Raw genomic sequence first — 26376 nt, 5'->3', positions numbered from 1 at the left:
TTAGGTTGGTTCCATATCTTGGCTATCATCAATAGCGCTGCAATATGTACGGAAGTGCAGATATGTCTTTGACATGCTGATTTCATTTCCTTTGACTAGGTACCCAGCAGTGGGATTGGCAGGTCACATGGTAGTTCCACTTTTAACATCCTGGGGAACCTCCTCGTTTTCCCTAATGATTGTACTAATTTACATTCCCACAAGCAGTATGCAAGTGTTCCCTTCTCCACATCCTCTCCAACACATTTTTGCCATTTTAATAACAGCCATTCTAACAGGTACAAGGCAATATTGTGGTTTTAATTTGCATTTCCCTGACTGGTGAGGTTGAACATTTTTTCATATATCTGTTGCTCAGTTGTATGTCTTTTGAGAATTGTCTATTAAGGTCTTTTGCCCATTTTCTAATTACAGTTGTTTTATTACTATTGAGTTCCATATGTATGTATATATATTTGGGGTCTGGGGTTTAAAACTATTTAAAAATTCATGTGAGTATATAGTATGTGTATATATTTATGGGGTACATGAGATGTTTTGATAAAGGCATGCAATGTGAAATAAAAACATCATGCAGAATGGGGCATCTATTCCCCCTCAAGCATACTTCCTTTGAATTACAAACAATCCCACTACATTCATTATTTTAATATACATTATTGACTATAGTCACCCTATTGTGCTATCAAATAGCACATCTTGTTCATTCTACGTATTTTCGGTATCCATTAACCATCCCCCCATATATATTTGGATATTAACCCCTTATCTACTTGAAAATTAAGACAATTAATGTTTTTAATGTGCACTCTTAAAAAATGTATATTCTCGGCTGGGTGTGGTGGCTCACGCCTGTAATCCCAAAATTTTGGGAGGCCGAGGCCGGCTAATCACAAGGTCAGGAATTCAAGACCAGGCTGGCCAACATAGTGAAACCCCATCTCTACTAAAAATACAAAAAATTAGCCGGGTGTGGTGGCGGGCATCTGTGATCCCAGCTACTCAGAAGGCTGAGGCAGGAGAATTGCTTGAACCCAGGAGGCAGAGGTTGCAGTGAGCCGAGATCGTGCCATTGCACTCCAGCCTGGGCAATGTGTAAGACAAAAACAAAAACAAAACAAAACAAAAATATATATATACACACACACATTCTCCATTGAGTGAAAGGATCTATTTTTATGTATCCTATCAAGCTTATTAATATTATTCAAATTTTCTGTATCTTTGCTCCTTTCAGCTGTACTTTATTTTTTTAACCATTCTGTAGGTTGTCTCTTCACTCTGTTGATTGTTTCCTTGGGTCAGAAGCTTTTTCATTTGATGTAATCCCATTTATCTGTTTTTGCCTTTGCTGTCTGAGCTTCTGGGTTCATATCCAAAAAAACCACTGCCCAGACCAGTGATACAGAATTCCCCATGCTTTCTTCTAGCACCTTTATTCATTAATACTCTATTTCCTTAACTTCTATCTACTGACACCATACCTAAGCAACAGTAAAACAGTGTGCTTCACTTCAAACTGCTCTTACACCAAATGAGCTGGTTATATTATTACTCTTTATTCTTTCAGTACTTACTCTTACACCTCAAAGTATATTATCAGTTTTAAATAAAGTTCTAACATTAAAAGAGCAAGAAAGAATACATGTGCCACCTTGTATCTTCTCACTTTCAACTTGTTATACCATTTCTGAAACCGTGGTTTGCACAGTTGATTATATCTTAATCCCGTATCAAATTATTTTGCTGTCGCTTCTCCATTTCTCTTGTTCGGACATTATCCTCTTATAGTTTCTTCATAAAATACTCATGAGAAATAGTTCCTAATTTTTCAATGTTTAGAAATGCTTCTGTATTGCAGTTATACGTGTTAGTTTGATGTGTTCCCTTGATAGAATGTATTCTATTTAATAAAGAGAGGAATATTTCGTATTTTGCTCAAATGATGTATCTCCCAGTACCAAGAACAGTAGCTGGTCCATAGTTGTTACACTGTGAATAGTTATTAAATGAGCAATATATTATATAAAGGAAAAATACAAAAGAGCTCTTCGGTCGGTCTTTTTCCCCCTGAGAACTTGGTAGGCATTGCTCTTCAAGTGCTACATGGTAGAGACGTTTTAGGCTAGATTTCCATGCCCACCACAATGTATTTTTGGTTTTTAGCAATTTCACTCTGACATGCCTAGGTCTGGTTTTGTTTATGCTACTTAGGGCTTATTTAATTTCTTGAATCTGGGGGTTATTTTCCATCAAAGTTGAAAATCATGCCAATTTTTATTAATGTTTTTCATGTGCACTCTTTAAAAAATCTATATTCTCCGCTGAGTGAAAGGATCTATTTTTATATATCATATCAAGCTTATTAATGTTATTCATATTTTCTATATTTTAGCTCCTTTCAGCTGTTTGATCTATGAACTTCTAAAAGTGCTTCCTTAACAACAACTAAAATTGTGATGTATTTCTCCTCATGGTCCTGTCAAGTCACTTGCTTTATATATTTTGAAGCTATATTAACATACACATTCATGATCATAGTATCTTTTTTATTAGAGTACTAGTATGTGTCGTTCTTTGCCCTTTGTGGCATATCCACTTTATATTTCTTTAGCTGATGTGAAAACTGTCGCCATAGCTTTTGTTCATATTTGTCTTCCTTATATTCTTTCCTTTTTTTCAACGTTTTAGGCACTTTAGCTTTAAATATGTCTTTGTAGATATTGTTACAGCTTTTAAAATCCAATCTGGGAGGACTGTGTGAGAGAAGGCAATTTCAATGTCTCTGGAGAAATGGGTGGATTAAATAGGTGGGCAGACCGACAGAACCAGGTGGAGACAGAGGAATTTCAAGGTGGAGGAGTCTGCAAAAGGAGTTCATAATGGGCTTTAATTTATTCCAACCCAAACTGGTTGGTGCCTTTGAAGTTAAGTCTGATCACACATGGCTTAATATGCTTCCTGAAAAAGCCGGGGTGATCCGCGTGTGTCCAGCTGTGCCTATTTCCATTGGAAAAGGAATATTCAAAGGTTGGATGAAAGTTTCCTCGTGAGAAAGTTCAAAAGAGACTACCTTTATGAAACAATGGGGAAGTACACAACAAGGGAAGGAAAGAGAGACCCCTACCCATGACATTACTGAGCATCCAAATGCTCTCTTAGCGCTGCATTCCTTACGTTATTACTCAACAGTTCAAGGGACTAACAGCTTTTTGAAAAGACTGGCTCCTTTCCAAAGAACTGGCAGGCACGGAGATGATACACATGACCTGACTGAAATACACTGAAGTCAGGGACATTTGCCTGTAATGAGAAAATACTCAGAAGAGGACTGCCTGCTGAAGTACATTAAGATTCATAAGAAAAAATTAGGCCTGAAAGACTAAGAGGTTTGCCGGGTAGAGGCAAACCATATGTGCACAGTTGCACTGCCTGATATTTGGAGCATGGAGAAAGGGGAACACGGGTCCGGAGGATGTACAAACCCCTCACAATTCTAGTACAGATGCTCTCAAAAGATTTAGATGACGCTATTCATGTATTTTATTGATCCCAAAATTCTGTATCTCATTTCTAATGTTTAAGCAAAAGTCCGTGGCAAACATGGTGCAGAGCACAGAATTAGGCAGTTTCAAATACATTCAAAATAAAGCAGACATCTTCGGAAAACATCCTACATGGGATATTTTCAAGGCAGACCTGTAGGGAATATGATGGTAGACGGCCAGTAAAACGTTTAAGAGCCATCATTTCAAAAGATTTCCTGATTTTTCTACCTCTGACAAGTAAATAATGGTGCGAGACCCTTTTGGGGAAGAGGGAAGGACAATCATCTCTCGAATTTTCCTAGCAACCTACTGCAATGTCTTAACCATCTCCAGTTCACAGATGACCTGGCTCCAGGTTTCCCCATCTTACGTCATGAAGGACAAAAGGGTGCATACTTGCTATGTCTTTGAACTGACCAGGAAAAATTATAGCTGGCGGCCTCAGAACCAATCAAACTGAACTTAACCTTTACAGGTTTAGACTCATGACCAGTTGGTAGCAACCACTCCATTTATAGAGCACTGGGAAGATCGCAAGGAGAGACACAAGCTCCCTTGTAGCTTCTATCCTCAAACCTCTTGTACCAGGTGCCGCTGGTGCTCCAAGTAAATCTATCATTTCAAAATACCTATGTGAATGAATAGATGCACTTGTTCTCTGAGCTCCAAGTAAATCTATTCAATCACATACGTATTCTGTTAACTCTACGTTCACAGAATCTCTGGGATACAAGAGCTCTCGGTAGATTCTACGGTCCAACATACCTATATGAGGCGCCTGGCCAGTGTCATGCTCTTGAGTGGCAGACTGGGTCTGGACCCTTCTTCTCTCAGTCTCATACCCTCCACAATGACAATGATCATCACCACGATTTTCATTGGTCAGAAAATGAATACACAAACACATCTTTGTATCAGGACTCAAAAAAAAAATACATCAAATGACACCTTTTAAACCAATGACAATGGTTTCTATTCTTGTTTCCAACTCGATTCCTCTTTCAGAATATGCTCTTCAAGAAACATTAGGCTTGGTAATGAGGACTCTGAAAGCCAAGAGTCCCAAATTCTACTGCAGAAACACCAGCATGACTTTTTGTGAAACTCCTAATAAATAATTCAGTATTGCCCTGAAGCCACTGAGTAACTGGAAATAATTTGGAAGCTGGTGTCTCAAATCATTACCAAGTACACCCACGCAAAAATACTATTTCCCACGAGAATTGTTAAAAGTTCCGCCCAGCAAGTCCACAGTAAATTGGCATCTGGTCCCTGCCAGGTAACTCACATCAAAATTGTTATCTTTTAAAAGTCCGTTTTCAGCCTGCCTTCTCCAAGCTCGTCTAGTAGTTGCCTTCTGAAGGTCCAGTTTAAACCCAGTAGGCCCCCGATAGATAACAAAGAGGAAAACAGTGGTGAAAATAGAGTCACAAGCACCTAAAGGATCTTTTACAGGGTGTGGCGTGGCCGTTTGGCCAGTAAAGTATTGGGGAACAGGCCTTCATTTATATTCTGAGTTTTTGAACACACTGACGAAGAGGGAATGGCCATTTATGGGGCCTCCATAATGTACTAGGCACAATGTATGCCATTTTCATATTTCAATATATCCTCCCAACATCCCCTCGATAATAAACCTTACTTCACAGATGTGAGGCAAGTGAGGCTCCGGTCATGGGGCCTGAGTAAGGTCATTCAGCTAGAAAGCAGCTGAAGTAGAATTCGAATATATTGGTTTCCCAAAGATCATATTCTTTTCACATCATACGCCAAATCTCCTAAGCAAGAACACTGACGTGTTTTAAGTAAGGAGCCAATGGAAAAGATATTTCTCTTATGACTACCGGTTGAGGCTTCTCTTTAAGCAACAGACCACAGGCTGAGTGGAGTTAGTGCCCACAGGGCAGGCCAAACTCACAGCCCACTTGTCTAAAGATGGCATCAAAGGCTGTTCACCATGACCAGGTGAGGACTGTTCAAATACCTTGGGCAGGCAAGGCTTCCTTAGACCAGGAGAGTGCAGAAAATTACTTACTGAAAGTCAACAAGATTTGAATGATGAAGAAGAGCATGGACTCTGAAGCCAGGCTGCCTGGGCTTAAAATCCCATCTCCTGTTTTGTTCCAAACAGTCCAAGGCATGTGTGCACATCAGGGTGTCTGGATGTGGGGGCAGTGCAGATGGACGGGCAGGAGCAGCCAGGTAGCGGGGTTTGCTGAGGCATGCTGCATCTATTTTTGTGTATGTTTAAAACATGCCGTAACAAAGGCTTAAGAATAAACAAACCAGGGATCCTCCACTCACTAGCTGTGTGACATGGACAGGTTTCCCGGTCTGCCTCAGCTTCCTCATTTGTAAGATTGAGTGCTAATCGTACATATCTCATGAGGCTGTGTGAGACATAAATAAGTGTGAAATATCAAGCTACTTTTGTTTATATAGTAACTACGAGTAACTTGATTTGGCTTTACAAATACACTGTTTCAACTTAGCCCTTCCTACAATCCTATGAGGCAAGATCATCTCTAAGTGGACTCAAAGGGGTTCCAGCAGCAAAACCTGCATCAAAACCCACGTTTGTTCTAAAAGCCTTATTTTCTACTAGAGGGCTCACCTTCCTAAAAGTGACTTTACCAGTTCTTTACAGACAGGGAAACAGATTCAGTGGGGTTAAATAATCCACAATGCTGAGTGGTAGCCTGGGAGGGAACTAAATGCAGATCAGCTAATTCCAAGACGCGCAGACTGGGCTCTTTCTGCTGGAGTGGACGGGCTGTCCTTGCCCCATTCTCACAGCATCTGCCCTGGGAAGGGGACTCGCCAGCCGCCCAGTGGCCGCTGCAAGGAGCAGGATGGCCACAGATACCTGCCTCCTCCCTCCAGCCCCTGAAAGAGCAAGTCCTTGGGGTGGTGGCCTGCAGTCTTTTCTCAGGCCAGCAAGCTCTGAGGCTCACAACAGAAACAAATAAAAGGGAGGAAAACAGAAACCTTAGAGGAACTTGATGCTAGCAGCCTCTGAATTTGGTTAAGTATTTTAGCGAATCTCTTTCCAGGGCCATGGGCCCTTGAGCGAGCATGAGGAGGTACCAGGTCTCTCTGAGACCAGCTCATGGAGTGGAGAGGGCTGCAAAGCTGTCGGGCTCTCCAGGCATCAGCCAGAGAGTCCTTCCTTTCAATAGCTGCTTTGTCCTTTCTGAGAGATTCACTCCAAGAAGCCCCAAATCTCCACTAACAGCCTCTGCCATCGGTGAGCAAGTTGCGCAGCCACCAGGATTAGAAGAGCACTTCTCTCCCCACAAATCTCCATAATCAGCAACGACAGGAGAACAGACATCCTCAGAACAGTAACCATGAATCTGACTTCCAAAAAGGGGCTGCTCCATCAGGAAGCAGGACCGCATGAGCAGCGCTGTTAGAATAAAATGAGGCAACCATTCCAGCCAATTTGCACTGAAAACTCAGCTGGAATGCCAACAATTTGCATCCTTTCAGCTAAGAACAAAATCAAGCCCGACCTTTACTTCCAGGACCACTCTGTATTACTGTTTGCACAAACATATGGAATTAAAGTAGGAAAAACTAACTGGGGTAAAAATCACCTGTGGTCATATTCCAATTAGAACTCTCACTTCATAAAGCAGGCCAATTAATCCATCCTTTCTGTCCCTCTCCATCTTAAAACCATCATCAAAAAGCATAATTTTACTCGAAAATGATGAGCAGAGGGAGTGCTGGGGAAGGTGGAGAGAGCCACAGGAGAAAGGGAAGGAGAGGGAAGAGGGGCAGACCCGGGGCACAGGGAGTCCCACAGACAGCACCTCCTACAAAATATGATAAGCATCCACTTTAAGGCTATTATCTCCTTTATTCAAAAAATAAATATTTCACTTTGATTCAACATATTTCAAATCACATTAAGCACAGAGAAGAAATACAGTCCCTTTGGAGATTGTGAGCACGTGCTGGAAAGAGGCATGATCCAAACCATGGGAATGAGGTGAGTGCGGATTCCAGCTGCTTCCTGACCTAGAGGGTCCTCCCCTCTCTTCAGGTGGAGCTACTTAACTATTTTTAGGAGAGAAAAAGAAACACACACACACACACACACACACACACACACACGCACCCTTTGAAGTCTGAAAGGCACATGAAGTGGACCATAAGGTGTATGGCACATTCACTGATAAAACATCCCCTCCCTCCCAAGAAAAGCAGAGATACTTTAATCAAGTCAAAGATCAGAGAAGACAGGGTGCTCCTGCTTATAGCTCAGCAGCATGAACATCTCTGAATATAAAAGCCATTTTTTGTTTGCTTCCCCCTCCCGCGCCTCCTCTCCCTGCCGATGGGGTCTGTGGGCCAGCTGCAGGGCTCACTCGGTGACGGTGGGGCGTGTGGCCACGTACACAAACACCACGATCAACAGCACGACCACGGCCAGCGTGGGCAGCACCACCGTGGTGATCTGCTGCCGGGCCTCCTGCATGGCTTGCTTCCGCTCTTTCTTGTCCTTGGAGGTCTCCTTCTTGGGCTTCCCTTTGAGCTGCCGCATCTTTCCTAGAGGATGCTAGGAGGGTGTGTCCAGAGGGATTCCAGGAAGGGCCACACTTGTCAAGGCTGGAACCTCCTGTAGGGGGAAGAACCATGACCGTCAAGAATAAACCAAGTGGGAGAAAAAAGAAATCATAAAGGCAAAAACTAGGAAAAATATCTGCAACTTACATGACAAGGGGCTAAGAACAGAGGCCACACCAGGCTCTAAGTTCCCTTGGGATTAGCCCCCTAAGTAGTGGGCACTGGGTCGATGGTATGCTGTGAGAGGGGCCTCTGCTCCTGGGGCAGCTGGACAAGGTCCTGGATACCAGACAAATAATACTGTGTTCTGTGCATGCCACGAGGCGAAAGGACTGGGAAGCACCAACGACGCCACCTCCACTCAGAGAAGTGGCTCTCCCTTTCATGGCTCAAGCCACTTGCTTTTCTGCTCTAAGTTCCATGATCTCCCCAGCCGATCTCCAGCACGGAACTGCAGGCAGCCTGCAGTCTCCAGGCACATGGCGCCCCTCCTGCCCAAGCCAGGCCAGCCTCATTAAGGCTGCAGAGAGCCCAGGGCATCAACCTCTCTCATCTCATTGTTGGTTCCTTGGTCCATTCATCCAAACCTTCCCAAGCACCCACCATGTGCCAGGCATTGCTCAAGGAGCTGAAGAACGACTCAGTTGTGTCCCCACAGAGGTCACAGTCTAGGGAGAATGATGGAGACCTCAGTCATAATAACACTGAAGGGAGACGGCTGAGCCCACAGTCCTGCTACCTGCTCAACCTGGGATTCTCTTGTGAACTCTGTGGCTCACCGAGGTGCCAAAGAGGTGAGTTAGAACTTTCAGGGGCCTGAGGAATGAATAAAAACCTTTGGAAAACTACAGAGAAACATCTCTATTAAAGTTGGCTTCTTAGCTTTAAGCAAATGAAACAGACTTTAGCTGATTTAAACTGAGTTTACTTAAAGGCCTTGGGCATCTTACTGATTCCCAGAAAAGCCAAAGAAGGGAAGCTCAGAAAATGGGCAGGACATTATGCTGTGCTGCCGTAACTGGAGCCCAGCTCTCACACTCCCAGTGTGAGGATGCCAGAGCCTGTGTCACCAGCCGTCAGCACTGGACATGGGCACTGGAGCAGGAGGTGATGAGCCAACATGACCGCCCCCAAAAACTAGATATGGCTGCTGGCACACTCTCCACATGAACTCACCACCACCCGGCTTTCTGCATCACCAGCTCCCATGCATGTGCGACTGGCCAAGCCCAGGCTCAGAGGCCCACAGCCTACCCTTCCAATTTGTACATCGGGAAGAGTACTTTCCAAATACAGTGAAGGAGTGGGGCAGATGTCCACTGTAATATCCTGGGAGACTAGCAGAGAGTTACCAGTTCTTGGAAGCAGAAGAGCACTGTATACCAATGTTGTATACTGTCTGCCCTGTTTTTTCCCAGGGTAGTGGGTGACCTGTCATCTTCTTAAGAAGGTGACATTTACACCTAAGTGACCGTGGCAGGTAGCAGAATGTGGATTCCGAGTTAGGAAAGGTCTTATTGATACCATCTTGTTTTTTATGAGAGATCCTTACTCTTTTACCATTTCTCTAATTCCATTTTGACCGCAAAACCTTTTTTGGATCATTCACAATCAGGCAGAGTTTCCTAAGGTATGAGATGACAAATATTATAGTGCCAGGATGGCATTAACGCCAATCAAGAGCAAATATTAAGGGAAGCACCATTTGGCAAAAGTGTAATTTCCTTCGTGAATCAGGAACAAAGAGAAAAAAAAAAAAAAAAAAAAAAAAAAACTCTACTATTACTTTCTGAAGGCCTGAAAGGTTTAAGAACCCCAGGCTTTACCAATTCTTTTCAAGTCTTCCAAAGGACTTCCAAACACACTTGCCTTCAAATTCAGGACACCGCTTATAAGCTAAATAGCTTTGGGCAAGTCACTTAACTCCACCACGCCACCATCTGAACAATGAGAACAGCTTGTCTTAAAGGATGACTGCAGAATCTGGAAAGCAAATGCATCTGTATGCAGAGCTCTACCCGCCTGTAGGGATGCGGTACAGACAGGCTGCGACATCTCCACCTGGTAGCCGGGCAGCCGGGGATGGGAGCACTGAGCTCCTCTAAGCCTGCCCACCTTCGTGGGACCATGGTGAGGATGGAACAGGAAGCTGTATAACTCAAGGCTGGGCACAGAGCGGATGCTGAATTCATGCTAGCTGACATCCCAACACCTGGAACGCACCCCAACAGCCCTGTGAGTTGAACAGACAGGATTTATTATCTCCATCACAGAAGGGAGGAAACCAAGGCGCAAAGAGGAAAAATGTCTTGCCAACAGTCACCCAGTTTGCAAATACTTGTACCGTGGCTTCTAACAGAGCAATGGACAGCATTCCTGTTCAAGGCTGCAAACAGCAGCCCATTCTCTCTGACACAGACACAAAAACTCATTTAAAAAGAAGCCATTAGCAGCACTCTGATTCATGGCCATTTCCTTGGGGAGCTAACGGCCTGTTGAAGCCCACTGCTGTCTCTCCCAAATCCCTCACAGGACTGGCAGGTGATATCCTGGGCCTGCGGCTAGCCATGCCCTGGCTGTCTGGCTAGCAGTGCTGGGCCTGACTTCCCTCCTGCACTTCAAGCTGCTGTCTGCATCCGCCCACATACGTGCAGTTGACATTCAAAGGCACCAGCCTCCGCGATGACCAGTTCTCAACATTTGTAAGATGCATTCAGAAGTTCCTGGAGACATGGAAAAAAGCCTCAAGCTGCTGGAGCTGGGGCAGTCTGGTCAGGATTAAAAGGGCAAACATGCCCATGTGAATCCTGGGTGCTTCATCAGGCTTCAGGAGGCAGCCCTCTGCTCTCACTCACCTGTGACCTGGGGCAGCAAGGGAAAGCGTCTCTGAGATAACAACTGGGGAGAGGACCCTATGGTGACAAAGGAAAAGCCAGGAAAAAAGCTGGGAAGAGCACCAGGCAGAGGGCACAGTGGCCTGGGCTGGGAAGAGTGGCCTAAACCAGGCAGGGCAGGGCTTACGGAGGAGTGAGAGGAAGGAGGTGGATTTGGGGGAGGGGAGAAGAGGGAGGAGCAGAGGCACTGCAAGCCATGGCAAGATTATTTCAACAGTAGTAGGTGCTGAAGGGCTTTCTGTAGGGAGGTGCCGAAAACTCCCTCTGGCTGGTCAGTGGGGAGTGGATGGAGAGGGAATGCAAAGGGAGGCTCTGGGGCAGTCTGGGAGCGGGGGTGCTGGTGGTGGCTTGGACGTGGGGAGGGTCAGTGGTGATGAAGAGGAGGATGGAGTTACGTTCTGAAGGTATAAGGGACAGGCCCCAGTGACTGACTGGACATGGCAAGTGAGGGAAAGGGGGACCCAAGAACGAATCCAAGGTCTGGAGCTTGCGCCACCACGTGGGTGGTGATTCCATGTCCTGAGGAGCAAGAATGGGCCTGGGGAGGAGTGGGCACTGGGGAAGGGCGGAATGAAGAAGTGCACTGAGTGCTCTGTGTGTGCCTCTCTGCATGTGAGGATGCCTTAGACGATGTCACGGAAATAATATCAAGAAGGCGACTGGATAAATGAGTCAGGGGCTGGGTCTGGGCTGAAGATCTATATTTAGAAGAAGTCACCAACTATTGGATTATGAGAGATCATGGCCAAGGCAGGCAGAGAAAGGGCCCTGGACTGAGCCCCGAGGCCCTCTGACAGCTACAGGGCAGGTAGGGGAGGAGCAAGCAGGGAGTACTCAGAGAAGTGAGGAAAAAGAGAATCTGCCGTCGTGGGGACCAAGACAGTGAAGAAGGTCAACTGTCAGAAGAGAGAGGCACTCGTGCCAGAACGTAAGTGATCCCACTGCTTCCTTCCTTGAGAACATCTGGCCAGGGAAAGCCCGTCCATGGCACAAGCTCAGTGCAGAGCTGGCTGCCACTCTGCTGTAGGCCCCTCCATCTTCCAGTAGCTTGTGATGACGGGTCTCTGCATGCCAACGTGCCAAACATCAGCAGGGCAGATAACTGCTTCGAAGTTCTGTGAGAAGTGTGTGTGTGGCCAAAAGGGTTGTTCTTTCTTTTTCTTTAAATAATAAGAGAAACCAGAGAATGATGTTTGAGGGGGCTAAGAGAATGGGAGAAGGCCCTGACGCTGAAAAGAGAAGAGGTCTCTGTAGGAGCAAGACGAGAGGCCCAGGGGACAGACCTGCCTTTCAGAGGCAAAGTACCGTCCAAACTCAACGGGAGGAGGGCAGGAAGATGGCACTGGGGTGGCAGGGCGGCTCTGTACCGTGTGGGTTGGGGGACTAGAGGCTTCTGTTTTTTCAGTGAAAGAGGAGAGGGCTTCAGCTTCAAGTCTGGGCAGTTCGGAGGCAGGCTCGGGGAAAGAGAAACCAAGATGCAGTCACCTTTGGAGGGTGGAAAGGCAACCTTCACGGCGCACTGTGCATGTCCGCCTCTCTCTGGGCTAAGGACTGCCTCTGCATGGCTCTGGGCCCAGGGGCTGCCCAGGGCCGCCTCCTGGCCAGGGCTGGCTCAGGCATATCTGCTAGGACCCCTGAAATGCGGGGTTGCCTAGAGGAGAAGCCAGGCCAATTGGCCTCTACTTCAGGAATCTAAGAGACATGAAAGGACACTGAAGTTGGACAATCACACAGAAGTAGTCACTGGGAAAGCCGGAGGGAGAGAGCCCTGGGGGCGGAAGCAGCACCCCTGAGAGGCCACAAAAGAAGCCGCCTCCACGCTCTCCTCCTTCTAGTCCAGTCCCCTGCGAGGCCCACCTCTACACAGACTCCTCTCCTCAGGGTACGCTGACATGTCTCTGTGTAAGATGAACACCTCTTTCAACTTCAGCTGGCTCCAGGGGGTCTCTGTCCCTTCTGCTGGAAAGAGCTCTGCCTAAAACAACTGCTCCAGTTTCACAATGAGGAGTCCTGCCACTGACACAAAAGAAAGGAATGGCAGAGTCATAGGTCAAACCCACATCTGTGACTCTGAAGCCCGGACAGGCCCCGCCTTCCGGGGTGCACCCCACTTATCTCCCCGTCCTTCATCCACTTTGTGCCCCCATCATGGTTCAGCAGCCCCTTGCAGAGAGAAATAAATGAAGCTCACATGCTCAGCCTGGCTTCTGCCTTGCAAGGAGCTCAGGCAGGATGGACGCTGCAGCCTTCAGCTTCTCAAACGCCACTGCCCCACGGCCTCTAGCTTCCCTTACGGCCTCTAGCTTCCCTAGCCAGGGAAATGGAAACTTCACAAATGCCTGAGTTCTAATGATTCTAATGAAACTCCGCCCACTATGCCCCTACCCCCCACCAGCACACACCCATGGCAACTGGTCAGCATGGGAACATTCCAAATGGTCCCCAGCATGTGTGGGCAGGAGACCAGAGGCAGAGAGGAGGAAAGCGGGACACATTCTTCAGCACAGAATGTTTGTAATTTGTTTGTGTGATTATAACTTTCCCATCTTTTCCTACTAATGTGTATAAAGATACGCATGTATGCACACATGCTAACTTCTTATAGGTACTTTCTTCCGATTTGGAGATTATAAGGTACACAGTGTTAGATCCTAGTAGGGAAAGGTAGGAACGCAGGTTTGAAATCGGGTTTGTGCCTCAGCTCTGCCCCATCTGGTTAAACCACCTTGGACAGGGTACTAAATCTCTCATGTCCCGACTCTCCTCCTCTGTAAAATGGGTAAGAAACCTGTTTTGTAGAGCTATCAAAAAATTAGAAATAATGTATTATCTGAATATGTAGTGGATGAACAAGCCATACCAGAGGCTCAAGGAATGGTACACAGTGACTTGCCGTCCAGGGAGGTCTGTCCCGTGGAGATGTACATGAATCTGAGAAGCACCAGGGAATTCTACGGTTTTCATCATACGACCCAGGGATGACAAAATCCCGCAGTTTTTTCTCTTTTCCCTGAGTTACCAATCGGCTGTTGGGCGGGTCTGTTCAAAGGTCTGACGGGAGAAGGCTGGTTCAGGTTCTCAGGGGCAGCTTTAGGACAACGAAGATCACTTCAACTCCCGTCACCCCAGACCTGCTAACCATGTGCGGCCCAAGGCAGCAGCCACCAGCCACGTGTTGAACACTTGTAATATGGCTGTGGTCCAAAATCAGCTGTGCTATGGAATAAAATACAAGAAAGAATGAGAAATATCTCATTCAAAGTTATTCATGCTGATTACGTGTGGAAAAAATATTCTGAACATACTGGGTTAAATAAAATCTATTATTAAAATCAATTTCACCTGTTTTCTTTGTTTTAATGTGGCTACTAGAAAAGTTCTAAATTCCATGAGCAACTGGCATTATACTTTTACTGGACAGCTTGCACCATAGTCAGGGGCTCACCCTGCCCTCCTGTAAGCTTTCCACATCATAGGCTCAGCCCACAATGCTGAGAACTCCCTAAGCCTTCACAGCCCAGCCCCATTCACTCTTTACAGCATCACCACACCCAAATGACCCACTACTGCCACCACATTTGAGCACCCCCGTGGGCTCGCACCTCCCTGCCTTTGCTGATGGAGCATCTCTGCTGGAATGCCCTTTTCCTTACACTGTCATCCACATGCGCAGTCTCTCATCCTTGGATAACCAGCACACATGGCCTTCGCCACCTCCTCCACGCAGAAGCAACAGCCACCTCCTTGGTGCTATCTCAGCACTTGGTGCTATCTCAGCACTGACTGGCAGCTACTGCCTAGCTGGCTGGGGCCTCTGACGTCTCCACTTCTCAGGGACTGCAAATGTGCCTTGCTGGTAATAATATTCTCCTGGGCTGGCATGATGCCTTTTATGTAACAGGTGCTCAACAAACATCTGCTGGACTGAATATCAAAGATGGAATATTTTAAGACAAGCAGTTCATCTTAGGCAACTAACCATTGGGTTAGAATAGAAAATTATGTAATAATAAACTAGCTAGCTGCCATTTATAAATACTTATTTCATTCCCACCACAATCATACAAGATTGATATTTTTATCCCCATTTAAATGATGAAACTGAGATTCAGTAAAGTACACTGTTGCCCAAGATCAAAGACTGCTGGGAACAAGCACAATCTCAACACCACTATAAACCTGCAATAAGCACTCATTAAATATTTAATGAATGACCAACTGAATGAGGATTTTAACTTAGACCTCATTTCAAAGCCCACCTATCCTCTCTGTGTGACCCCACAGTGCCTCCCAACCACCCCACAAATAAGAACAGCAGCTGCCACTTCCTGAATGCTCAGTACCTGTCAGGCAACTGCACTGAAGCCCTCCACAACACGCAAGGCTCACAGCGGCCTTCACCCCATTTTGCAGAAAAGGGAACAGGGGCTTAGAGCAGGCCCCAGGTGGTCAGAAAGCCAACAGCGCAGCTGGGATTCCAACCAAGCTCTGTCTGGCTCAGAAACTGTGTTCCTCCCACTCCACGCAGTTGCTGCTGGGAGCCCAGGCTATTCCCTACAAGGCATGTGGTCCAATGGGATGCAAATCAGGAGTCCATGCCTGGTTCCTGGCTGTCAGCTCTGGCAGCTGAGGACACAGGGAGGGGTGTGAGAGGAGCACAGGCCCTCTGAGTGTGTCTCATTTGGCAGCAAGTAAAGTCTGTTGCTTACAATCAGGCTAGCCCTGACGCCTGGAAGGTGCTGCCGCAGGTCGGCTGGGCAGTCGTTCTAGGTTAAAAGATGCATCACATCCTGCTTGAGTTCTCAGTGTGGGCGAGGCTGCTCTCAAGGTCCCCAGGAAAAGTGCAGCTCTCTCCACCCACCCTTACACTGCCCAGGGCCAACAGCACGGAGAGAGCCAAGGATGTCACAGGATGTTGAAGGGGTACCTGCTGAGAACAGCATGACCAGACCTTGTGTCCATGCTAAGTCTCTGCACGTCAATTACATCCCACAGTACAACCCATGCGAGAACAGTAATTAAAGCCCAGACAGCCAACCACTAGCCTATTCTCAATGCTGTTCTCCTTTTCTGAAGTGTCAAAGCTCTCCTGTCTTCAGAAAAAAAGCTTTTAAAGTGCTCTCTAAATGGCTGCATGCTTCTCCCACTTCAAAATCAGGAACACAAATTAATAAACAAGAAGGGTATATATGGGGAAAGCTCCACCATCCCTTCTTGTAGCTGTGTCATTGTTACAGCATGAAGCATTAGAAGGGCCAAACTGCTCTATGCTTTATGCTATAAGCCCAGGGACACTGCCCTGGATTCAGGGAGACATAAATTCTGCACTTGAGAACAGCAGCTCTGTGGTTCATCAAGTGTGCTTGCTTCATTTTATGTCCCTGGTATTTAGTCATAATGGGTCTGTGATCACTTGACTCTAGTCTGCTGCAGAGTGGGGGCAGGGGGCAGGCAGGCTGCCAGGAGAATTGTGCAAGATAGGACTCTTGACACCCGCAAAGCACCTGCTAATAGCATGTCTTCCCCAGGAACATATATATCAACAACGACAGCCACACAGGTGCCAGCTCCACTGCTCCCTGCTACGGACAGGCCACAGGGGTCTGGAAAGCTCTCAACCTGAAGGCCAGTGGGTGTGCGGAGGGAGAAGAGATCACAGCTACAGACAGATAAAAGATACACACACACACACACACACACACTGTACACACACACACACACACACTCCTCACACCAAGGGCAGAAAGAAGAAAAAAATGTCATTTGGTGGCAGTCGCAGCAGTATCGGCTACTCCCAAATAAAAATCCAGGAACACAAAAGAACTTCTGAGTGGGTTGCTGAATGATAGACATGAAAAGCTAGGGTTCTCAATAAATTAGATAAGACACATTTTTGGAGGCAGACTTGGATTTACAAAGTGCTTTTCTGTGCATTATTCATTTCATCCTCAAAGTAACTGTGTCATGTATTATTGTCCTTACTTAACAAGAAAAAGCAGCACATAGTAAGTTAAGTGCATGGCAGGGTACCAGTCCCACCTTGGCAATTCTAGGGTCTGTGATCCTGGGCAAGCAACTTAACCTCTTAAGACCCTCAATTACTCTACTGTCAAGCAAAGATAAAAGTATCTATCATTCAAATATTTTTTAAGTGTCCCCTATATGTCAGGGGACAATGTTGAGGATGCAGCTATGAACAAAACAGGCAAAAATGTTGCCTTCAGGTAATGAAGCAGTCTTCATTCCCAGGGAATGTGGAGAGACAGACAACTAACAAATGGATAGAGCATGTGTCAGAGGATGCTATGTGCTGCTGGAGGCAAAGAGGCTACAAATTTAGAGTAACTCATCAGGGAAGGCTTCATGAGAAAGTGACAGTGGACCAGATGAAAGGACTTGTGCAGACTCCTGGGAAGATCTCCCAGGCAGGGCGGGACCCGGGCTTAGGCCCTCAGGTAGGACATCCTTGCACGTTGGAGAAGCACACAGAGGCCAGCAAGTCTGGAGAAAGCAAAGGGAGTGCTGAGGGGTCAGAGCAGGAGCTGCAAAGGGTGAGATGGGCCACGGGAGGGTGCTGCTTACATTTTAAAAGAACTCTGTGTGGACAACTGACTAAAGCTATGAAAGGGCTGAGACAGGGAAATCAGGGAAGATGGTAACGAATTATTCAGGTGAAACCTGACGGTCCAGGATAGGGGCCAATGTGGGGCAAAGTGGTCTCATGGCGAGTGCACTTTGAAGGCAGAGCCACACAATTTACCGAGATTGGAAATAGAGTGTGAAAAAAAGCAAAAGGACTAAAGGCTCTCTGGCCTGAGCGACTGGAAGAACGGAGTTGCCATTGAGGGAGGTGGGAAGTTTAAAGGGGATGCGTGGTGGCTGGGGAGAGCTGGAGTCTGACAACCTATCAGCCATCCCGAGAAGAGACACCAAAAGGCAGCTGGAGGCATGGGCCTGCAGTGCAGAGAGAATGAGCTGGAGACAGGACGTTGGGAGCTATGGGCCCGTAAAGCCAGGAGGCTGAGTGTGCGCAGAGCAGAGGACTGAGCCCTGGAGCAATCCAACTCTGGGGAGTTGAAGAGGAAGCAGCAAAAGACTGAAAAGCGAGTCAAGAAGAAAACTAGAAGAAGATGGTGGCTCAGAGGGCAAATGAAGAAGGCGTCCTGAGGAAGGGGGAGCTGGCCATTTGGTTTGGCCACATGTGGGTCCTCCATGACTTGCAGAGCAGTTTTGGTGGAGAGGGGTCAGAGGCAAGATTGGAGTAAGTCTGAGGGAGGGTGGGAGCAGGCAGATGGGAGGTGGTGAGGACAACTCTTCTCCAGACTGCAGTAACAAGTGCACAGGGAAGGCTCCAGGGCAGTGCTGGGCTCAAATCCTAGTTACGCCACTTATAAAACCTGCAATCTAAGGCAGGTCACTTAATCTTTCTGTGCCTCAGATTTCTCACTGGGGCTAATAACTGGACCTCGCAAACTGATACACAAGAACAGTCACTGGTACATATTAGGTATAAGTATTGGCTGTCATCATCATCATCATAAGGAATAATGACAAAGTAATTATGTATGAAAAATAACTCCTGGAAGAAGAGCATCCACTTAGGAGGCACGGAGAGGAGGGAGATGTTGGAAGTCTCAAGAGAGAGAAGCCACAAGCAGCTGTCCAGGAGGCAATGAATGAATGGGAGGAGTGGCACGCACATGGCTCGGGGCCCACTGCAGTGGGGGCCACACAGCTTGAAGCAGGCAAGTCAGGATGGCACCAGCCGCCCAGGTGTAGGCACAGAAAAAGTAGAGGGTTCCATTTAACCAGGGATGGGGTTTTTATCAGGCAGGTACAACAAAGTAAGAGAAGGACAACGTAAGGTCGATATGAGATTACAAAAGAAAAGCATCTGGCATAGGCACAGTGTCTAAAATCCGACCACCGTTCAAAGAACTTAAGTCATGTGTCCAAGGAGCCCCCTCTCTCCACACCTGTCCCTCACCTGTCCCCCCATACCCTTCTCTCCTTCCATCCCCAGCGCAGAGAGTGCAGGACCAGACAACAATGGTGGACTCTCAACTCTGCTCTTTCAGCTAAGCCACATCCCTCCCTTTCCACTTGGAGGTGTTGTCACATCCCGCAGGCCAAGTTGTGACAAGGTGTCTCTCTCGTCTATGAGAATACTTTCAGGCCCAGGGCAATCTAGAGACCAAAGCAGCCCATGTAAGTGCAGGCTAGTCCTCATAAGCTCCTTCCAAGAGCCGGGAGCAAAGGAGGCTCCTCCTGCCTTGAGGAAAGGCTGCCTATTAAGGACAGGCCCTAAGACTGCCGGAAATCCTCCAGGTCCAACGCACAGCCAACTCCTCTCACGGAAGGTGGTCAGGAACAAGGAGGAAGCAGAGCTTTTGAACAGAACTTGTTATTTAACCCTGAACCCTGGAATCAGAGTTGAATTAATAGCCATCAGCAACCCAAAACACAGCAACTTTGTCTTTAACTAGTTGACCTTCAGTAAATTCAACCATTAAAAGGAAAAAAATGATAACTAAATAAAAAAGAAGTTACTTGAAATTCCTCTAAGAGGCTCCAAAACAATGGCTTTTGAATTACTTATGATGTGCAGAAAGAATATAACAGCAGCACATGCAACACAAGTGAAAGCAGAGTTTTAGAAAATATGTATGTTTATACACTCTGGTATTTCATTTAAAAAAATGCTGTTTGTGATTCACAAAACGGATTTCACAATCAGTCAAGGAGTTGAGACCTGCAGTTGAAATACACTGGACTAGGCCGACCTACCAGTGAAGTCTCTCATAGACTTCATATATTTAATGGTTAAGTCCCAATGGTTAAATGGCCCAGGTGAGGTGGAAACACTAGCTCCAGAGGTCTATATATTCAAAGGGCATAAATTGCAGGTTGAAGAAGTGCTAGATTTAGCTGTGGCTCTAAAAGAAAGAACGTGAACCAATGCGTAGAAGATACAGGGAGCCAGACTGAACTGCCTTTGGGGTGGGGAGCTTTCTATCTCCTAGAGAAACCAAGCAGAGTCTGAAAGATGAATGGGATGCTGAAGAAGGGACTTCAGAAATCAGATCAAAGAGATGGACCCAAGAGTTACTGAAGTCTCTTTCCATTCTGACAGTCTTCTCTACCTTGATGAATAGGTGGCTCTAAGAATGAAATGGAAGCAATGTGTGTGAAAATGCTCAGAGAAGTTACAAGCTCCTCTATATACCATCATCCTTAAATGGCAATTCTTTATCCAAACCTGTAGGTTCCCTCGACTTCATTTGCCATTCAATTAGGTACTCTAAAACAGCAGGTACTAAAAGTAAGCAAGGCTAATTCATCACTTCCTTTATGGCGGCTCAACTCTAAGGCAAGGCTGGGGGAGAATTCCTGAGAAAGCACGCAAGCCATCCAACGGTGTGCACTGGGTTTTCTTAAGGCAGTGCTTCTCCTAACTTGTCCATCTGAAATATGTGGAAGTAAATGAATGCCTATCTCTGGAGGCCGTGTCTAGGGCATGGCCAGGGAAAGAATAAAATTTCATTTGGCTCCTCCGTTACCTTAAAACGCCAACTGATCACATGTAACATCCACCTGGTTGTTTACTTATCACGTGCACACACAGTGATAAAGCCTTCTGTGGCTCTCACTGATCCTTGACATCCCCATGCTGTGGGCTCTGCTGCATGACAGGCCCCCACCTTAGAAGTGAGAAATGAGTTTTGAGATTAAGTAACTTGCTCAAGTCCACCAGGCAAGTACGTGGTGAGGCAGAGTCAAACCTAGGCAGTCTGGTTCCACAGCCTGCTCTTAACTACAAATCGATACTGCATTCTCCTCTAACAAATACCAGTTTTTATTGTACAATTTTTAAATGTTATTTCTCCCAAATATTTGGGTTAAATGTGACCCTCGAGGAAGATGACCACACTGACCCTGTAGCTTGGCCGCCATGCTGGCACACTGGTGCACTGGAACTAGAGAAACACAACTTTTGACACAACTTGCCAGCCTGTCCCCATGTTTTTGTGACCAGGCATGGGCTAATAGCCCCTTCTCTCCTAGACACCTAACACAGCCCTCAAGTTCTTTTAGGCACTAACTTCATCAACAACCAAGATGCCACAAGCGCCAGTTGTTTATAACATCTTTAAAATGAAAAATTCATCTCTCAGCTAAATTACAGTAAGTTAATTACAGAGCCTGGCTGATGGCAGACAAACGGAAAGAGCAAGGGACTCACTGAATTTATCAAACAGGAACAACAAGAGCACACACCAAAGGTTGTGTATCCAACCTTCCCCCAGTAAAGAAGCTAGGGACTCACCCCAAAGAGAGGCGAGTAAGCTCCAGCATCAGTTCATTTATCCAGCTAACAGTTGCTGGGTACCAGTGTTGTCAACTAGCTAACCATGCACAGATACATTCACTCACTCACCAATTCACTCATTCAAACACTTCCTGAGCACCTACCCCATGCCACATGCTGATTAGCTGTTATAAATGTACAAACGGATTGACTGACTGGTCCATAGGAGCATTTACTGATTCACCAAATACAAGGCAGCCTCGATATGCTAAGTACTGTCCTGGTGGCTGGAAAGAATAATGAAAACAAAGCTCCTGGTCTCACAGAACTCACATTCCAATTGAGAGAGATAAACAATAAACAAATAAATGTGTAATATGTCAAGGAACAAACTACTATGAAGAAAGACAAAAGCAGTATATGGTGACCAGGTAGTGGACGTGCTGTAATACAGAGAGTGTCACAAGGGACTGCCCCACTGATTAGAGAGCAGAGGCCTGTAGGAAAGGCTGGGGCAAGCCCCAAGGAGCTCTCGAAGAAGAGGGTGCCAGGGAAGGGCATGGAGGGCAAAGTCCACAAGGCGAGAACATCCTGAAAGTTTTAAGGAATAGCAAGGGGCCAGGGCAACCGGAGCAGAGGGGGCTGATGTATGAAGCAAGCAAGGGGAAGAGCCGAGGAGCTAAGACAGCAGGTTCAAAAGGGATTCTGCAAATGCACCATGCAAGTGTCAATGCTTACCATATGTGCTTCCCTACAGACCTCTGATTCCTGAAAAAATTCAAATATTTTGCAAAAGACAGGCAGTAAGCTAATCTGCTATCAAATATTTACAGAGCGGTGTGTCAATGTTCTCCAGATCTCTTAAGAGTCTATTTTAGGGTAGGAGAAAGGGAATGATCCCATCAGAAAACGAACTTGAGGCCAGGAGCGGTGGCTCAAGCCTGTAATCCCAGCACTTTGGGAGGCCGAGGCGGGCGGATCACGAGGTCAAGAGATCGAGACCATCCTGGTCAACATGGTGAAACCCCATCTCTACTAAAAATACAAAAAATTAGCTGGGCTTGGTGGCACATGCCTGTAATCCCAGCTACTCAGGAGGCTGAGGCAGGAGAATTGCCTGAACCCAGGAGGCGGAGGTTGCGGTGAGCCGAGATCGCGCCATTGCACTCCAGCCTGGGTAATAAGAGTGAAAACTCCGTCTCACAAAAAAAAAAAAAAAAAAAATGAACTTGAGCTGTTGAAGTTGCATTGTCACTAACAAAGTGATAAATATTTGATCTTTAATTTAAATGTCCTCCTTTTTGCTGAACTTTAAGTTGATTTACCAGTTAACGAGATTGGTTTGGGCAAATGACACAGAACGAGAAGGCTTTTGGGCGCCAAAGACAAGGTTTACTGATCTTGCCAATGGCCCAACTGCGGACTGCACAGAAGCCTCCAGGTCAGCAAAGGTCAGACCAACTCCTCCAGCCTTAGGTCACTCAGACCACCATGGGGCCACTGTTAACTAAGGCAAGCCTGGGCGACGGAACAGAGGAAAGCTCTCCCAGTCACCTTCTACTCCACCTTCCTCTTGCTGCCCCCGCCTGCTCCTAGTTAAAAGCTTACTAAGGGCTGCTCATTCTCCTCTGTGCTGACTCTGGAATCTGAATATCATCCCACCCCGAAGTAAAACAGGGGCTGCACAGACACCGCACGCATACCCATGCCTGTGTATTCTCCCTGCCATCGCTGAGTCCTCAGCAACTCCACCCAGATGCCTCCCTGCCTCCAGCCTCCTGATTCCTCAGTCTCCAGGGAATGATTTCACAGAAACCCATATCTGATCTTAGTTCTCTAACTAGAATGTGTTCGTGGGTTCCCCGCTGTCAACAAAACAGGGTACAGATAGGAGCTGGCTTTCAAGGCCTCTGTGCTGAGCCCAACCCTGACCTCTGACATGGCATCATGCGCAGCTGCTCTGTCTGCACACAGTGGGAGAACAAGGTGCACTCAGGTCCACTTCCAAGCCTCCTCATCTTGGCCTGCTTTACGTACTTGCTGGATGATACAAGACTGTACCTCTCACCAAGGATGCCCAAGCCAGAAGTTTGAGGATCTGCTAGACACCACCCTGTAATTCCCTATATCGGACTGTTCTCCATTATCCTAAACATCTCTCAAACATACCCCTCTCTCCTTCCCCACAGCCCTCATCTTTGTTGATGAGGAATCCCGTGATAGCCTCCTCCAGCATTTTTCTGCCTTCATCTTACTGCTTTCTTGAGACTTAAGTAATGCAAACACTCACTGCCCACAGAGGCAGGGCAAAGCATGCCACCCTTGCTCATCCCACACATTTCTCCCTTAGCAGCAAAAAATAACGTGGTAATAACACTGAAGAATCACCAGAGAAGCAAACGTGGGAGACAGAGACATCTTTTGCAAAGGGATACAGATGACACATCTAAACCTCATACCTCTTTTGAAGTCTAGTTATCGTAAACTCTGAAGCCAAAACACATTCCTAGCATAAATAGGCATCACTTCATAGTTCAGGGTTAACAATCAACCAAATCATGTTAACCAAATAGTAAGAAAGCCAAGTTAACAGTGTAATTATACTTCTAGATTCCCAGGAACTTTAGTTGCTGTCACAAATTCAAGACCTCACTGATATTGCACCGTCAGAGTGACATTTTCAAAACCAGCAAGAATCCAACTGCCTACAACCATGCTCAGCAGGCACCTGGAATGCACCACTGCTGAGCATGGCTACCCAGGGGAGTACAACTGTTCAGAAACTCCAGCAGGGAACTAATGTAATACCAATCACGTGTCAATCACTTGACAACATACAGCCTGTAGTTATACCTAAAATGTTCAAGTCTGTGGAATTTTAAGTCTCATACCCATTAGAAATAACAAAAGGACTGCCAGAGCAATCAGACAGGCAAGAAAAAGAAATAAAGGTTATTCGAATAGGAAAGGAGGAAGTCAAATTGTCTCTATCTGCAGATGACATGATTGTATATCTAGAAGACCCCACTGTCTCAGCCCAAAATCTCCTGAAACTGATAGGCAACTTCAGCAAAGTCTCAGGATACAAAATCAATGTGCAAAAATCACAAGCATTCCTATACACCATTAACAGACTTCAAGAGCGACACATCAACAACGGACTGCCATTCACAATTGTTACAAAGAGAATAAAATACCTGGGAATACAACTAGCAAAGGATATGAAGGACCTCTTCAAGGAGAACTACAAACCACTGCTCAACGACATAAGAGAGGACACAAACAGACGGAGAAACATTCCATGTTCATGATTAGGAAGAATCAATATCGTGAAAATGGCCATATTGTCCAAAGTAATCTACAGATTCAACGCTATCCCCATCAAGCTACCAATGACCTTCTTCATGGAACTGGAAAAAAAACACCTTAAACTGCATATGGAACCAAAAGAGAGCCCGCATAGCCAAGTCAATTCTAAGCAAAAAGAACAAAACGGGAGGCATCACACTACCTGACTTCAAACTATACTACAAGGCTACAGTAATCAAAACAGCATGATACTGGTAACAAAACAGATATAGACCAATGAAACAGAACAGAGGCCTCGGAAGCAACACCACACATCTACAACCATCCAATCTTTGACAAACCTGACAAAAGCAATGGGGAAAGGAGTCCCTGTTTAATAAATGGTGTTGGGAAAACTGGCTAGCCATGTGCAGAAAGCAGAAACTGGACCCCTTCCCTATCACCTTACACTAAAATTAACTCCAGATGGATTAAAGACTTAAACATAAGACCTAACACCATAAAAACCCTAGAAGAAAACTTAGGCAAAACCATTCAGGACATAGGCATAGGCAAGGACTTTATGACCAAAACAACAAAAGCATTGGCAACAAAAGCCAAAATAGACAAATGGGACCTAATCAAACTCCAGAGCTTCTGCATAGCAAAAGAAACAGTCATTAGAGTGAATCAGCAACCAACAGAATGGGAAAAAATTTTTGCAATCTACCCATCTGACAAAGGGCTGATATCCAGAATCTGCAAAGAACTGAAACAGATTTACAAGAAAAAAAAAAAAAAAAACCCATTCAAAAGTGGGCAAAGGACATGAACAGACATTTTACAAAATAAGACATATATGAGGTCAACAAACATATGAAAAAATGCTCATCATCACTGGTCATTAAAGAAATGCAAATCAAAAGTACACTGAGATACCATCTCACGCCAGTTAGAACGGTGATCATTAAAAAATCTGGAGACAGATTCTGGAGAGGATGTAGAGAAATAGGAACACTTTTACATCATTGGTGGGTGTGTAAATTAGTTCAACCATTGAGGAAGACAACGTGGCGATTCCTCAAGGACCTAGAAATAGAAATTCCATTTGACCCAGCAATCCCATTACTGGGTATATATCCAAAGGATTATAAATCGTTCTACTATAAGGACACATACACACAAATGTTCACTGCAGCACTGTTTACAATAGCAAAGACCTGGAACCAACCCAAATGTCCATCGATGATAGACTGGACAGGGAAAATGTGGCACATATACACCATGGAATATTATGCAGCCATAAAAAACAATGAGTTCGTGTCCTTTGTAGGGACATGGATGAAACTGGAAACCATTATTCTCAACAAACTGACACAAGAACAAAATCAAACACCACATGCTCTCACTCACAGGTGGGTGTTGAACAATGAGAACATATGGACACAGGGAGGGGAGCATCACACACTGGGGTCTGTTGGGGGAAATAGGGGAGGGAAGGCAGGGGATGAGGAGTTGGGGAGAGACAGCATGGGGAGAAATGCCAGATACAGGTGATGGAGAGGAAGGCAGTAAATCACACTGCCATGTACGTACCTATGCAACAATCTTGCATGTTCTTCACATGTCACCCAAAACTAAAATGCATTAAAAAATAAATAAAATAAATAAGAAATAACAAAAGGACTTTCATATCTGAATCAGATCACTGACTTTCAGTAGAAGTCTTAGGAGTACAGACAATGCCTACAGAATCCCTATT

The 26376-nt window shown here is 45.9% G+C and overlaps 1 protein-coding gene across 2 annotated transcripts in view; it reads right to left on the bottom strand.

The window, feature by feature from the left end:
- Positions 1 to 7393: 7393 nt before the first annotated feature.
- Positions 7394 to 26376, bottom strand: part of SMCO4 (single-pass membrane protein with coiled-coil domains 4) — a 67284-nt gene continuing 48301 nt past the window's right edge. The window contains exons 3-4 of one of the 2 annotated variants that reach the window (XM_074400345.1): positions 8271 to 8402; positions 7394 to 8175 (exon numbers count right to left, since the gene is read on the bottom strand). In XM_074400345.1, coding sequence (XP_074256446.1) covers positions 7921 to 8100 — 180 coding nt within the window. In that variant the 5' untranslated portion in view covers positions 8101 to 8175; positions 8271 to 8402 and the 3' untranslated portion in view covers positions 7394 to 7920. The remainder of the gene's footprint in view (positions 8176 to 8270; positions 8403 to 26376) is intronic. The other variant, XM_039462240.2, reaches the window with a different exon arrangement.

The sequence above is a fragment of the Saimiri boliviensis genome, chromosome 6 (genome assembly GCF_048565385.1).
Source record: "Saimiri boliviensis isolate mSaiBol1 chromosome 6, mSaiBol1.pri, whole genome shotgun sequence".
NCBI classification, from domain to species: Eukaryota; Metazoa; Chordata; class Mammalia; order Primates; family Cebidae; genus Saimiri; species Saimiri boliviensis.
Note: the sequence above shows the minus strand (reverse complement) of the source record. Positions and strands in the feature narration are given on the sequence as shown.